We start from the raw sequence: 16,160 nt of genomic DNA, 5'->3' as shown, positions 1-16,160 counted from the left end.
CTCCCAGTTAAGGAAATGGCACATGTGGGTGTTGTACCAGCCCATTCTGCAACTCTGCCTCTCCTACCAGTTTAAGCTTTCTTCTTTACTTCTCTAGTTGTAGGACTTCCATTCAACCAGCTTTCAGGCAGTTCTGCACGATGGTTGCTCTGTATTTTAGTTGTAATTTTGATGTGGTAGTGGGAGACAGCGAGGACCAGCATTTAGCTATGTCGCCATCTTGGTTCCTCCCTCAATCACATCTATATATATATATAAAGGCCCAGAGACCAAATGGCAGAACAGCAGAACTGCTGATTGACTGGTTGCTATGATGCACACTGACCACTAGGGGGCAGATGCTCAATGCAGGAGCTGCCCCCTGGTGGTCAGTGTGCTCCCACAGCCACTTTCTTCCTATAAGTCACCAAATCCTCATAAAGAGGTGCAGTTTTGCCAAAACCAGTTTGGCTCAGTGGATAGAGCGTCGGTCTGTGGACTGAAAGGTGCCAGGTTTGATTCCGGTCAAGGGCATGTACATTGGATGCGGACACATCCCCAGTAGAGGGTGTGCAGGAGGTAGCTGGTCGATGTTTCTCTCTCATCGACATTTCTAACTCTATCCCTCTCCCTTCCTCTCTGTGGAAAATCAATGAAATATTTAAGAGGTGCAGTTTTTCTTTTTAAATATGCAGGTTCAAGCATTTTGGGTCTTGACAACTATGATGAATCAGCGGGTAACATAATTGTTAGTACTTCAGCAATAAATTCAATTGGTAAAACCTGATTATCTTTGAGGCTTTGCAGAGGGAGATTGGGAACTGGCATTCCAGGTGTTGTCCAATGGGTCTGTAGTGTGCTATTCCACTTCTCATCAAGGAATGGGTGGGGGTAGTTTCTCTTTCAAGGTATAGGCACTTGTGCAGTATAGGGGAATGATGAAACAAAAATGAACAAACTAAAAGTTTCCTCAAGCAAAAATAGGGCCTGTGTTAAGTGGGAGGAGGCATAGTATTTAATTCTACTATCTTCAGGACATCTGATATAATAAAAGGCTAATATGCAGAAACAAACAGTGGAAGGACCAGTCACTATGACATGCACAGACCACCAGGGGGCAGACGCTCAATGCAGAAGCTGCCCCCTGGTGGTCAGTGTGCTCAGCCATAGCTGGGCTCACTGCTGCAGAGTGCAGTGTTGATGGGAGTGACAGTCGGACATCCCTTGAGGGCTTCCAGCCTGTGAAAGGAAGGGCACAAAGTAGGACAAGTCCTAACGTGAATCTCTTCATCAAAATGGGGGCTTCATTTGTGTAAGATCCCATCCAAATCACCTTAGATTTTCAAAATTTGGTATACTGCACTTTTAAAAACATTTTATTGTAATTTGTTTAATACTAACATAAAGTTAATGGTATGGTGAACCAGTCAGTTTCTATTTAGCTACTTTTGGATGATTTATTATATTCAGGTATTAACTTGCATGGGATTAAAGCATTTTTCAGTAAGCAATTTATTTTTTTATATTTCAGATGATTTTGTAAAAAGATTTTAAGGAAAATATAGCAGGCGTGCAAGAACAGAATTACTTTTCCGGAAACAAAGACAATCCAGTCTTGACAACATATTCACCATGTCCAGTGTACAATCAGAAATTCCTACACTTGCAAAGAAACTAGAAAGCAGCTTCCACATGGAAATGATTCAGTTGATAGAAACAGAGATGGTTCAATTATTGGATTTAAAATACAAAGACCTGTCAGCAGTTATTATGAATAAGTTTAAAGTCTTGATGGAAAACATGGACTTAATGGTTGAAGAGGTAAGGGAATCTCTTAAAAATGACCTAAAGAAAATTTTAGGAGTAAAAAGTACAATGCTTGAAATGGAAAATCCAAAGAACCCCAATACCAGAAAAGAGTTGCAACAAATAAAGGATACCACAACTATAAAAAGAAGATTGGTAGAGAAAATAGAAGGAGAAAACTATATTGAGGATATTGAAAATTTGACTTTTAAAAGAAGTGAAATAGTTAAACTCAGTAGCAAATTAGACCAAAGTAAAGACTACTCTACTAACCAAGGTAAGAAATTGTCCCTGGATGATTCACAAAATCATAAAGTTCTAGAAAATATGGAAGAAGATATAGGTAATACAGATGACACAGGTAGAAACTGCAACATTGATATAGAAGTTACAGGAGAGAATGAGGGGGAAGAGCAGGGAGAGGATGAATTAGTCAAAGAAACGAGAGAGGAAAACATCCCTCAGAACTTCAAAAATAAAGAGAAGGTTCTAAAAGACTCCAAAGAAGATGGAGCAATACTAACATTGGCAGCAGACTTTTCATCAGCAACACTGGACATTAGTAAGCAATGGAGTAATGTCTTTAACATTTTGAGGGAAAATTATTTTGAACCAAAAATTTTATGCCAAGTTAAGCTAGCATTTAAATGTGATGGTGAAATCAGGACTTTTTCAGACATGCAAAGCCTCAGGAAATTTATTAGTCAAAAATCTAGTATGAAAGAATTACTGAAAGGGGCGTTCCCAGAAAATGAAAACACGAAGAAAGGAGGAAAAAGATACGGGATTCAAGAAAAAATGGTAAGCATACAGATCTGTATTTATCTACCCTGTTTCCCTGAAAATAAGACAGTGTCTTATATTAATTTTTGCTCCCAAAGATGCGCTAGGTCTTATTTTCAGGGGATGTCTTATTTTTCCACGAAGAAGAATACAGTACAATTTATTAAGTGAAAATAAAGGAAATTTATTACCTGTATACGGTACAATAGTACGGTAGTTGTCAACAAAACCAGACAAACTGAATCCTAAGGTATCAAGAATTTACTCATTTATTCAATGACAATCATGTCATCATCTTCTGAAACATCATCATAACAATCCAATTCCTGAATTTCCTGGTGAATTTCTTGTGACTCAATTTCTTTCAGAATCAGTGGACCAAACCTCTCATGTTTAGCCTAGGGGGGCCTTATTTTCGGGGAAACACGGTAGTTGGTTTTCAAACCAATTTTTAAGAAATTGTTAAAAGTGAGAGCATGATGTTAAAGCAATGATTAAATTGGTATTGGAAGTTTGGGAAAAGTAAGAATGAATAGGGTTTTTTTTGTTTTTGGTTTTTTTTTAAGGTGTTCTTTATCTTTATTCTTGTTTTAGTCCACAATTCTATTTCTAAACAATGCACAAATATTTTGGATCACATATGATTTAATGAGGGGAAATAATTTTCCCTCCAGAAACAATGCATACTTATGGGGGAAGAAGGTGTACATGCAGAAATTCAATTATGACAACAGTTCAAATTCTTCACCAGGCTCACTTCTATTATTAGTGGAAAAATAATATCATATTTCATCAAAAAGAGAACACGGGTGATTAATATTCTATATTTGTTCCCTCCCTAAACAAACTCTATGTCATAGAGTCTATGAGCTCAGAAGTGCCTTCACTGAAATCAGGTAACTCTTTTTAATCCTGGTTCTGGTCTCAAATAATTTTCTCAACACCATAATTTCTATGAGGGATAATTTTTGTTAATATTACTGTCCTATTAGAAACTATGAAAGTCCACAAGTTCGCAGTAAGATCTTTTTACAATAACACCTTATTTATTGGAACACTGGTCAGGGGGGATCAAAAAACGTGAAATTTCAAAAATCAAAAGTTATAAACAATATTTGTCTCTTTTTACAAATTGGCTAAAAATCATTCTAAAATGCTCTTTAAAACTCTTTTTGCTCTTAGCAATAGGAGAGTAAACAAAAGTTATGCTTTTTTTTTTTTTTTTTTTTAATAATTCTAGGTCATCTTAATAAAGGAACATTAACCATGCATTGAAGGTTATGTTGGGCACTGTTAAATGGTCCCAGATGCTTGTGTGTTTGCAGCCCTCATGTCCACTTTTTTTTTTTTTGAATAGGTTTTTTTTTTTTAATTTTATTTTATTGATTTTAGAGAGGGAGAGAGAGAGAAACAATGATGAGAGAGAATCATTGATTGGCCGCCACCTGCATGCCCCTTACTGGGGATCGAGCCATAATCCAGGTATGTGCCCTTGGCCCGAATTGAACCTGGGATCATTCAATCCACAGGCTGATGCTTTATCCATTGAGCCAAACCAGCTAGGGCATGTTTTTGTTTTAAAATATATATTCTATTGAATTTTTTACAGAGAGGGATAGTTAGAAACATGGATCAGCTGCCTCCTGCACACCTGCCCACAACCAAGATACATGCCCTTGGCCGGAATCAATCTGGGACCTTTCAGTCTGCAGGCTGACACTCTATTCACTGAACCAAATGGTTAGGGCGAGATTGAATAGTTTTAGAGGAGATTGTGCATACAATAGACATTGATAAATAAATACATGGTAAATATTTAAAGCTAATATCAGGAAAATAGCATTTTATTTATTTTTAAAAATAGCTTTTAAATAATTAAAAGGGGAATATGAAACAAAGAATTGAATGAATTTAACAAAGCCCTGGTACTGGGAATAAGAACAGAAATATTAAGTATAAGTGATTAGATTCCATTTTTTCTTCCTTTTTCTAAATATATTTTTATTGAATTCAGAGAGGATGGGAGAGAGACAGAAACATCACTGGTGAGAGGATCATTGATTGGCTGCCTCCTGCACTCCCCCTACTGGGGATCAAGCCCACAACCTGGGTATGTGCCCTGACTGAGGATTGAACCTTGGCTCCTGTTTTATAGGTCAGTGCTCAACCACTGAGCTAGGCTGGCTGGGCTAAGTTCAATTTTTAATGTTTCAAGTAGTCTGCTAAGTTTTCTTTATTCGCAATCAGGGAAATGCAAATAGAACTTTATTTAATAAAACCCAACTAGTTGTTCATTAATGTTAATATCTAACTTTTACCCATTCCAATATGTAAAGGTTTTTGCTTCTTACAGCATATTAGGCTATGTCCCCCATATACTTGATTCATTAAAAACCCTCTAGCTTATTTTCTGAATATTTATTTTTATAATCTCAATCTTAAAAGGTATTCTGTAGAGATTCTCTTTTTTTCTCTTTCTCCCTCTTTCCTTCATATGTTAAACCCATGGTCGGCAAACTGTGGCTCGAGAGCCACATGCAGCTCTTTGGCCCCTTGAGTGTGGCTCGTCCACAAATTACCGCAGCGTAGGCAAGACTATTCTGAAGAAGTGGTGTTACAAGAAGTTTAAGTTTTAAGAAATTTCAATTACTGTACTGCTGATATTTGGCTCTGTTGACTAATGAGTTTGCCAACCATTATGTTAGACTATCCTTTGCCCATTGTAGATTCTTGGCTTTTTCATAAATTAGTTGTCTATATATACATGAGTTCATTTCTGCCTCATTACTCTGTTTTTATGTCAATACCATATAGTTTGAAATCAGGAAGTGTGTCTCCAGCTTTGTTCTTTTTCTCAAGGTTTGCTTTGTATATTTGAGATTTGTGTATGGTTTCATGCAAAGTTGAGGATTACATGTCCATGAAAAATGCCTTTGGAATTTTGATAGAAATTGCTTTGAATTTGTAGATTCCTCTGGGTTGTATGTCATTTTAACAATATTAATTCCTAACAATATTAATTCTTGCAATTCATGAGCATACAACATCTTTTTTTGTTTCATTTTCAAGTTCAACCTCTGCAAAACGAAAGTCTAGAATTTGAAGATACACTTGGATATACAAATTTACTATTTAAGAATAAACATTTAGCCAAAACTGGTTTGGCTCAGTGGATGGAGCCTTGGTCTGCGGACTGAAGGGTCCCAGGTTCGATTCCAGACAGGGCCATGTACATTGGTTGCACATGGTAGGGAGTGTGCAGGAGGCAGCTGATAGATGTTTCTCTTTCATCGATGTTTCTGACTATCTCTCCCTTCTCTCTGTTAAAAAATCAATAAAAATATTTTTAAAAAAGAATAAACACTTAATCTCAGATATTGCTGTTCTCCAAAAATATAAACAGAAGGAACTTAATCTGTTCTGGAGATGGGGATATTGAACAAATAGGAACCAACCAGTCACAAATAGGGCATTCTTTTCCAATACACAGAGCAATGAGTGAAAAAACTCAGGGCCAAAAAATGTTCTAGGAAATGTTGAGCCCACATATATCTTGCAGACTTGCCTCAACTCAGTACCTAAATTTCCTTTCTTAACCCTTACAACAGATAAAAGTGGTGCTATGGTCAGATCCTGTTTTAGAGGGAACATTGAGGCTGGTAGCACATGTGGAGAATGGATTTGAACAAATCTGAAATGAATTGAGCCTGTACTAACCAAAACATATTTTCCTTGTAATTAATACGGCTAGAGTTTGAACTGCAAGTGGGATCTTTTAAAAACTTTAAATTTGCTTTTAAATTTTAAAAAGTAAATGTGTGGGGGGAGGGGGGCTAAATGTGGATTTATGTTGTTTTATAATCGTCCTAAAGTTAGATAATAAGGTCTCTATCCCTAAATATAACCAGCCATTCACTAATACAAGTCATTATTGAAGTACTAATGGTTGGGACTATGGAAGGAATACAGTATACACAACCGCACAGAAATCTGTTGCAAATACTACACGAGTAATTGCAGTTGTGACAGATGACCATAGTAGAAACAACTTGTTTGGGGGAATCCAAGCCTTTAAGAAAAAAATCATTTAAATAATATTGTAGGGCCCTAACCAGTTTGGCCCTCAGACTGACAGGTCCTGAGTTCGATTCTGGCCAAGGGCACATGCCTGGGGTTGTGGGGTTCGATCCCCAGTGGTGAGGATGCAGAAGGCAGCCAATCAGTGATTCTCATCATTGAAGTTTCTATCTCTCCCTCTCCCTTCTCTAAAATAAAAAGTATATAAATAAATAATATTCTAGGTATTTACAGAATTAAAGGATTTACTGCCTTAAAAAATTTAGCATATGATTTAACAACAATCTTTTTTTTTTTTCTTCAACTTTCAGAACAAAACTCACATAGCCTCTAACTATGGATCTGTGGCAGCAACCAGTGATGGCTTGAGCTTTCTATTTACTAAAGAGGTAAAGGTTGCTGAGCCAGAGGAGGTAAAAAGCTTAGATACTCAGGAGCAAGAGGCTTCCAACTCTAAGGAAAAAGAAGCCCTGGAGGAGGAAGAGGCCTCAGAGCTAGAAGAGGAAGAAGAGGCTTTAGATTTGGAGGAGGGAGAAGAGGCTTCAGGGCTGGAGCGAGAGGCTTCTGAGTTGGAGGAGGAAGGAGAGGTCTCAGAGCTAGGGGAGGAGGAAGAGGTTTCAGAATTGGATCAAGAGGACGAGTCTTCAGAACAGGAGGAAGAAAATGCCTCAGTATTATGTCACAAACAGAACTCAAACTTGCAGTATTATACGACGGCACATGGAGTTGAAAAAAACAGTGAGGAATTGGATAATAGTTTTACTGAAGAGGATGACTATGATCTTTATGAGCTACAGGATGGAGAAAACTCAGAGTGGGAAAGGGAACTGTACTTACCGTGGCCAGAAGAAGAGGAGTCTGAAGGAGAAGAGACTACCTCCCAGACTGAGGAAAAAGAGGCCTCACATTTACTTAAAGAACTTCCCTGCTCTTACATGGCTTCAGATTCTGAGGAGGAAAAATTGGTAAAACATAAACTAACATCTAAGGAAACAGACTTACTACAAGAAACAGAAGAGAACTTTAGGAGAAGTGTAATTAATTCATTCAGAGAGATAAAAGAGGAGATTAGAGATATTAAAAATTACCATCCTGGAAATAAAAAACTATCTACACTGAGTGTTAGAATAGACATACTTAAAGAGAAAATAAATAATCTAGAAGATCGAATTGAAGACTTCTCTAAGGATACAAGGCAAATGGCCCAACAGATAATAATTAAAGAACAAATAAGAGATGTAGAGGATAGATCCAGAAGCTCAAACATCCGTTTGATAGGAATTCCAGAAAAAGATGATAAAGGGAATGGAGCAGAGGAAATAATTAAGGAAATAATTGAAGAAAACTTTGCGGAGCTAAATAAAAGATCAGGTCTGGACATTGTCAGTGCCTTTCGAGTACCTAGTAAAATAGATGAAAAGAGACCCACTCCTAGACACATCTTGGTGAAATTTGGCAGTTCCAGTGATAGAGAAAAAATCATAACTGCTTCCAGAAAGAAAAAAGAGGTAACCTACAGAGGAAGAAGAATCCGAATGACAGCAGACTTATCATTGGATACTCTGGATGCTAGAAGTCAATGGGGCAGTATCATAAGAGGTCTGAAGGAAAAAGGTTTTAACCCTAGAATCTTATATCCAGCCAAATTGGCATTTGATTTTGAGGGTCAAACAAAGGTATTTTTTTGTATTGAAGAATTCAGGAAGTTTATTTCTTGTATACCCTCTTTGAAAGAATCACTGGAGGATATATTTTAACAATCCAGGGTCACTGTAAACACATACAATATACCGTATTTTTCGGACCATAAGACGCACCAGTTTTTAGAGAAGGGAAATGAAGAAAAAAAGATTCTGAAACAAATAGTGTCCTAAAATATTTTATGTGCATTAAAACCCAACATCACAGTCATAAACACATGTAATCAACCCTGTAAAGTAAACAGCAGCATTTAGAACCATTTTAGAGCCGGGCAAGTAAAAAAACTTTTTTTTTACAGTATATGTGTAGGCTATATTTGGACCATAAGACGCAGGGACTTCCCCCCCCCCCCCTCCACTTCTGGGGGGGAAAAAAGTGCGTCTTATGGTCCGAAAAATACGGTGTTTTTTTCCCCCACCCTCAAAATCAAGGAAAACTAAAATGTCACAATTTTATCCAACAGAGGTTGACAGCTAACAGTATACTTGGGGATGAGGAGAAAGGAAGATTACAAATAGTGCCTACGTTTTAGTAAATTTAAGGGGTGTTATTAAAATTATCATTTGTAATATGAATCTTAAATAAACTTTTTAATTCAATATGTATTTGCTTATTAAACATTTTTCTTTTCTGGTTTAAATGTTTTTACATTTTATTTCATAAATCCATTCAGTGGTGAGATTAAATCTCTTCCCTAATGCTAGATATTAGCTTTTTCTCAATTGTGTTTTTGTTTTTCTTAATGGAGGAAGGGAGAGGGCCAAAACCGGTTTGGCTCAGTGGATAGAGCGTCGGCCTGCGAACTGAAGGGTCCCAGGTTCAGTTCTGGTCAGGGGCATGTACCTTGGTTGCGGGCACATCCCCAGTGGAGGTGGGGGGGTGCAGGAGGCAGCTGATCAATGGTTCTTTCTCATCAGTGTTTCTAGCTCTCTGTTCCTCTCCCTTTCTGTAAAAAAGGAAAATAAAATGTTTTTTGATTTTTTTTTTTTTTAAAGAAAAGAGGGAGAGGGAATTAGAAACATCAGTGAGAGAGAAACATCAATCAGCTACCTCCTCCACACACCCCCACTGGGGATGTGCCTGCAACCAAGGTACATGTCCTTGACTAGAACCGAACCTGGGACCCTTGAGTCCGCAGGCCAACGCTCTATCCACTAAGCCAAACTGGCCAGATTTTTTTTCTCAGTTTTTAATATGAATTGCTTTACAAGAAGAAAAGAAGGAGATGATATAACTGTTTCATGACATTACAAGGGCTCATTGCGTATATTCAGTTTACCTAAATAAGTAAAAGTATCCTCCAGCAGTTGAAACTAGCCTCTCCTTTCTCAGCTCAGTTCTAACTGGTCTTCAAGGACCTTCTATGATACAAAATGGTTCTTTTAAATGCCCTGTCAGCAGACCTGGCTTTGAGCTCTTCTGTGTAGCTCCAGGGAAATTATTAATTTCTCTATAATCTCAGGCTTCTTACTCTGTAACTAGTTAATTCCTTACAAGCTTTCTGTAAGTGTTTTGTGAGGTGATATTTGTGCCCAACATAGGATGCCTCAGTAGACGGGACATCCTGCTTCCTGCCCTACAGAGGCAGAACAAGGCTGATTGCCATTTTCACTTTTGCAGATTGGAGTGAGAAAGAGAAGGCCGTGGGTGGGTCAGAGAACTACCCACCACATTATCTTTCTCTACTCTCCATTGCTTTGTTCTTAGTGGCTTGGAAGTTTTACCCCCTCTCTTTTTTACTTTTTGCCCTTGTGAAATATTTAGCAAGAAGTTCAAAAATACAACAGTCCCACAAAACTTTTACTCTCCCCCTTGCAACATCTTACATAAGACTACAGTATAAGAATCAGGAGGTTGATATTGCTTTATTCACATTTTATCTGCAAAAGCCTCCATAGCCCCAATGGGAGACTATCTTCTGGGGCCTATTTAGCTTCCTACACAAGAATATAGGCTTCACTAAGTCCACCAGGCACTAGTATGCACTCACATGTGTGAGCTGCAATTTGACCTCTTGTGTAGATTTATGTGACCGCACTCAAGACAGCTGTTAGTCTCACAAGGAACTCCCTAGTGCTCCCTGCCACCTGTTTGTACCTGGCCCTAAGTGCTGGTTCTCTACTTTCATAAGATAATGTGCTCTTGAGTGCCCACTTGGAGGAGTAATCTGGTATTTCAAAGGTTCCAGCCTAGATGCCCAAGAACAACACACAGCTGGCTCAAAACCTTAGACTAAGAAGTTAATGGTCCTGGACGTGAGCACTCATGACCTGCCCTAGGAAGTTAGGATCCGATCACTGTCTGAGGTCACCCCATAAAACCTCTATTTTTGACAACTGCCTTCTCTATGCTTCCTCATATTGTACTCAGGCCCACAACCTGTGTCCTCAGGTTGTACATGGGCTCTACAGCAGCGGCACTCAACCTGTGGGTGTGGTTCACAACCCATGGGCTGAGAACCGCTAGCAGGGTCGCCTAAGACCATCGGAAAAACACAGATATTTACATTATGATTCATTAACAGTAGCAAAATTACAGTTATGAAGTAGCAACGAAAATTTATGATTGGGGGTCACCACAACACGAGGAACTGTATTAAAGGGTCCAGGCATTAGAAAGGTTGAGAACCACTGCCCTCATGGGTCAGTGCTTTTCCAAAGTCTCTTCAGCAGGCCTGCCCAAAGAGCTACCGCCTACATTTAAGTCATCTGGAGGGGTCTCCATCTGGCAGGATTCTTCATGCAGTCCTTTCTTTTAAGATTTCCATTTTGAAAGCAAAGGCCCAACTTCTTAGCTCAAACGGATTATTTCCAGATTCAAGAAAACCTTTTAAGCTTTATAGATCTGCTCTACCTGCAAGGTAAAGAGAAGAATAAAAGGGTATTTTGGTCCATAATCCCAAAGCCACAGAATGTATCAGCTTTAATTCTGGAAACACAGAAATCTTGGGACCTTGAACTGGCAAATAGGTTTCCTGCCCCAGTGTTTCTCAGGCTTGATTTGGAACTGTGTGTCCACATCTTTTTCTCTTCTTTTTGGTTTTATTTTTTTAACCATCAGAGCTAAACACACACACACACACACACACACACACACACACACACAAAGACATCACTACTGTTCACTCTTCAATGATGACACCACCCTTAATTTCTGCAGGAAGTCTAAGGAATTTCTTCACCCTCCCTAGCACACCATGGGAATTGCTATTATACTAGACAGAAGAACAATGAGTAGACATCTTATTTAAACTTTTGAAATAATAAAACAATACAGAAGTAAACACTCTGATGAAATTTTCCTGTTCAGTACCAAGATCATGAATGCTTTATAGTTAGTTGTGCCATACGTAAGATTGAGAGAACATAAGCAAGAGTGCTTAATACCTTTAAAATAAACACTGTACTGGAACTTTTACAGGCACAACAGTTGAAGTTTCAAGCACATCTAGACAACCCTCAGTATTCATCAGACATACTTAAAATAGGCCAACATCTAACATCTAGAAGCATGACTTGACTCCACAAGTTGTAGACTAAATGTGTTTATACTTTGAATATTTGTGTGGGTATAATAAAGATAGGAATGGAGCATCCCTGGAAAATTCCTTGCCTTCATGATTGCTTCAGTTTTTACCCCCAATGGGTGAATGCTTTTCTAAAACCTTTGAATTATGCAAGTATAGTTCATCTGGTAAAAGTGGGCCTGTCCCATCAACATGATTGGCAGCTGTCTTTCCCTTCTAACACACTATCTAAACAAGATTTGTTTGAGAGCTAGGCAAAGTTTTCGGGTCTTCTTACTCCATAGGACAGTGGGGATGCCAGCCAAATGCTTTCTGTTTTATTATTTATTTGAGAGAGAAAAAGCATTGAGTTTTTCCACTTACTTATGCATTCATTGGTTGATGCCTGTATGTTTATTGACCTGGGATCAAACCCAAAAACTCAGTTTGTCGAGCTGACACTCTAATTAACTGAGCTACCCAGCCAGGGCAGCCAGATGTTCTTAGACACAAAACTTTCATTTGCCCCTGATGAGATGACCATTGGCAGCCCCCCACCTTGGCCGCATCAGGGCAGACTGCAAACAAAAACGGCCTTGGGAGTGGCAGTCTCCAGGTGCACAAATGGATGGGTCTGACTATTCAGTGAGGTGCATAGATGAGGAACCAGGCCAGATACCTACTTGGACTTGTATGCTAAAGCCAACGAGGTGTCTCTCAAGGTCCAGCAGTAGGATGCCTGCCTACTCCAAGATCTTGCAGGTCTGCCTGACATTTTTTTAAAGAGAGAGATTGTTATAAATTTTTTTATTAGAAAGTTACTTATGCCAGCCAAGTTTTGTGTATTTTTAAATTCCTTGGGCTTAAAGCTCTTATACAAACTGTAAAATGGAAACAGTCTTATAACTGAATTTCAAACAAAGCTGCAAAGCCAATGAAATTAAAAACATTAATTATATTCATGATGTTATTTTTTTCTGGAACTTAATAGTTTCTCACAGCATGATTATAGTCCTACTCCTGCACAGGCTGTGTTGAATTCTGCCCATCTTTGGGAGAATTTTTTTTAATTTTTATTGAATTTACAGGGATGACATTGTTTAATAAGACTATATTGTCTTTCGGTGTACAATTCTATAATATGATGTCTATATTGTATTATATGTTTACCTACCCCAGTCAAGTCTCCTGAAGATGTTATTTCCTAAGAACATTTTTCTCTTCAACTGGGAAGTCTAGAAGATACTTATATTAAGCTTTTTTTCCTCATCCTTTCCAAATTAAAACACAAAATTAAATTGTTCCTGAGAACATGACTTTACCATGCTCCTGAATCCATTGTTTGAAAAATTCTGAATTCTGCTGCAAATTGTCAATAAATGAACACAGCAACAACCTGATGCAAGAAGTGTGTATCTCAAGCAAGATCCTGGCCATGTCCCCAGAGAGTGGGGTATGGTTCTGCCCCCTCTAGCCCCAGAGCCCCTCTCACCTCTGCCTCAGACTCAGAAGCAAAAGCCTCTGTGTTCCTGGCAGAGCCAGCTGTACCAAGGAGCGGAAAGCGTATAGGCCTTTAGGGGAATTCATCATTATCCATTCATGTTTTCCAATGACTACATTTAGGCATGGCTGCCTGGCAATAGGTCTCTACAGACTAGGATAGGGCTCTGCTGGGAAGAAACAGTTATGTCATATTCCCTGCCATCCAAGAATTTATCTTTTTTTTTTTTTTTTAATATATATATAATTGATTTCAGAGAGGAAAGGAGAAGGAGAGAGAAACAGAAACATCAGTGATGAGAGAGAATCATTGATCGGCTGCCTCCTACACGCCCCACACTGGGGACCTAGCCAGCAAGCAACGCAGGCATGTGCCTTGAACAGGAATCGACCACTGAGCCACACCAGCTAGACAAATTTATTTTCTAATTAGGTAAATTTTAATTTTAAAAAATTATATTTGCTCAAGAGGCAGCCAAAACAAATTTAAAAATTAAGTCAAGCCCATTCGCCATAAATGCATAATCATATCAAAGTGTGTTGCCCATCTGGGGCTTGAATCAAAGCAGACTATTTTCTAGCAGAAAGAACCCAGTTCAGGCTGGCTGATGTGGCTCAGTGGTTGACCTATGAACCAGGAGATGATGGTTCGATTCGCCTGGGTTGCAGGCTCGGAACCCCATAGGTGGGGGTGCAGGAAGCAGCCAATTGATGATTCTCTCTCATCATTGATGTTTCTATATCTCCTCGCTTCCTCTCTGAAATCAATAAAAATATATATATTTTTTAAATGTAGGAACCCTAATGAAACAAACAAACAAAACAGAGGTCTCTCCTCTGGTAATGAAAATATTCAATTTAGAAAGATTTTGGGTTTGCTGAGCTTTCCCATGAAATAATATGTTTAAAATGCCTCATAGGCCCTCACCAAACTTTAGCAATCCCCCACCTCCCAGTCCCAATAGTTTCTAGGCAAATCCAGCTTGGTGCTCTGTCAGATTAGAAATCAGTTTAGATCTTTTGATCTGAGGCCAGATGCAGCTGCGTCTCTCACCACCAGAGGCTGTGAGCTCACCAGCATCTTTCCCACAAGCATCAGCATTCACCCCGCTGGGCCTGCTCCTTTTGCCTGATACCTGCAACAGGATCATTGCTTTGGAACTGCAGGGCGGTCTCCAGGTCTCCTGCTTCCAGAATGTACACAGACCAGGAGTGTGTGTGGACAAGGCAATCATATGTGCCTTGCCCACTGCAAACACTCACACAAACCCTGGTGGAGTTCATAGGCACACCTGTTCTAGCATGATGATGTGACCTCCCGGTTAATAGGTAGACATTGGGTCTTCGTGGCAATAAGCTCCAGAAACCCTTGGAATTTTCCAAGTGGTAAATGCCATAAAAGTGTCTGTTGTTATGTTAATAAAGTGACTTTTGGAAAGCTCCTAAGGATGGGCGTGCAGTTGCTAGTGGAGCCAGCCATGTGATTGGAGGGTGGAACCTGTCAGTCATCCCTCCTCCCACACCTCTGGGGAGGAGAGGAGGCTGCAGGTGGACTTCAGTTATTAACTGAAAGCTGTTTAAGTAGGTAATTAGTATCCTGAAAAAGATCAACTTTGACCTTTACTGAGCCTATTTGTCTTTTTGTATCTAAGATAACATACCTGCGAAATGTCAGGGTAACTTGTAACTTCCCTTTTTCTGGACCCCTTCAGGACACAACAAATGGCACTAGGGCAGAAACTACAAATCCCCTTTGTTATTGTTGTCATGTTAATTATTGACTGTTAATTATCCCACCTATGTAAAAGAAGCATGTGTCTATCCTTTCACTTTTTACCCAATCCCAGAGGTTTCCCTGCTTTGCTTTCTCCCACCTCCTAATCTATCACCAATGGAATTCATGTAAACCACTTCCATAAAACAAGGTGAAAAATTGCCCTTCTCCGGAGCATTATCCCAATATGTAGAGGTTCTGCTTCCCAGCAATTATTGACAGTTTGGCTCAAATAAACTCACAAAAATTCTTTGCAGATTTGAAGGTTTTTTACGTTACGAGCCAGTCAGTCAGAAGCACAAGTGACAACCTGGACTTGCAACTGATGACTGAAGAGGGTGGGGACGGGGCAGTCTTAGGGGACTGAAGCCGGGATCGGTGGGATCTGATGTGATCTCTGAAGAGTGTTGGAACTGAGTTGAATGGTAGGACACACAGTTGGTGTGGAGAATTGCTTGAATGTGGGGGACCCCTCCCCCCCATTAGAATTAGTATCAAAATCTCAGTCCCCCCACAGACTGAGCGCACTCTTGACTGGAACAGAGCACAGACCAGGGGGTGACCTCTTTCCGGGCAGGCAGGACAGAGACAGGGCGTGAGCTTCCCTCTATTCCTGCTTCTGATCTGACAACTGGGAATAGCGGACAAGAGGGTCTAAAAACATTTCTTCCCTAGTTTTCCTTTCCGCGGGGAAGAGTGGGAATTTCTTTGCTTCTAAGGCACCTTGAGGATTGGAAAACACCCCTCCCCACAACCCGCCTATCCGAAGTCAACAATAGAATGGCTTCATTGGCTTCAGAGCAAAGACCCAGGATTTGTTTCCCTCATGGATCACGGAAGCAGGATGGGGTGCATGATTGGGGCGTGAGGGTGGCGAGGGGGTTAGAGAGGAAGGAAGGCCGGACTCCCCTCAGACACCGGCTGGGCTCCCTCCCTCTGTTTCAGGTCCATCTCTCAGGATGAGAAGAGGGGGTGGAGGAGCTGATTTGAGACAGTAGGGAATTCCCGCTGAGGGGGCAATTGAGGCCATGTAGG

At 39.6% G+C, this 16,160-nt stretch overlaps 2 protein-coding genes across 2 annotated transcripts in view; both read left to right on the top strand.

Moving 5' to 3' along the window:
* Positions 1 to 16,160, top strand: part of PATJ (PATJ crumbs cell polarity complex component) — a 762,329-nt gene that overhangs the window by 319,370 nt on the left and 426,799 nt on the right. The window lies entirely within an intron of this gene.
* L1TD1 (LINE1 type transposase domain containing 1) lies at positions 1,612 to 10,812 on the top strand (the record flags this gene model as incomplete). The annotated part of the gene is made up of 3 exons (XM_084871203.1): positions 1,612 to 2,586; positions 6,957 to 8,153; positions 10,717 to 10,812. 3 exons carry the CDS (start codon positions 1,612 to 1,614, stop codon positions 10,810 to 10,812), a joined length of 2,268 nt encoding a protein of 755 aa, XP_084727329.1.

This window comes from Pipistrellus hanaki, assembly GCF_964339955.1.
Source record: "Pipistrellus hanaki genome assembly, chromosome: 2".
NCBI classification, from domain to species: Eukaryota; Metazoa; Chordata; class Mammalia; order Chiroptera; family Vespertilionidae; genus Pipistrellus; species Pipistrellus hanaki.
The sequence above is the reverse complement of the archived record's forward strand: the minus strand, read 5'-3'. Positions and strand labels throughout refer to the sequence as shown.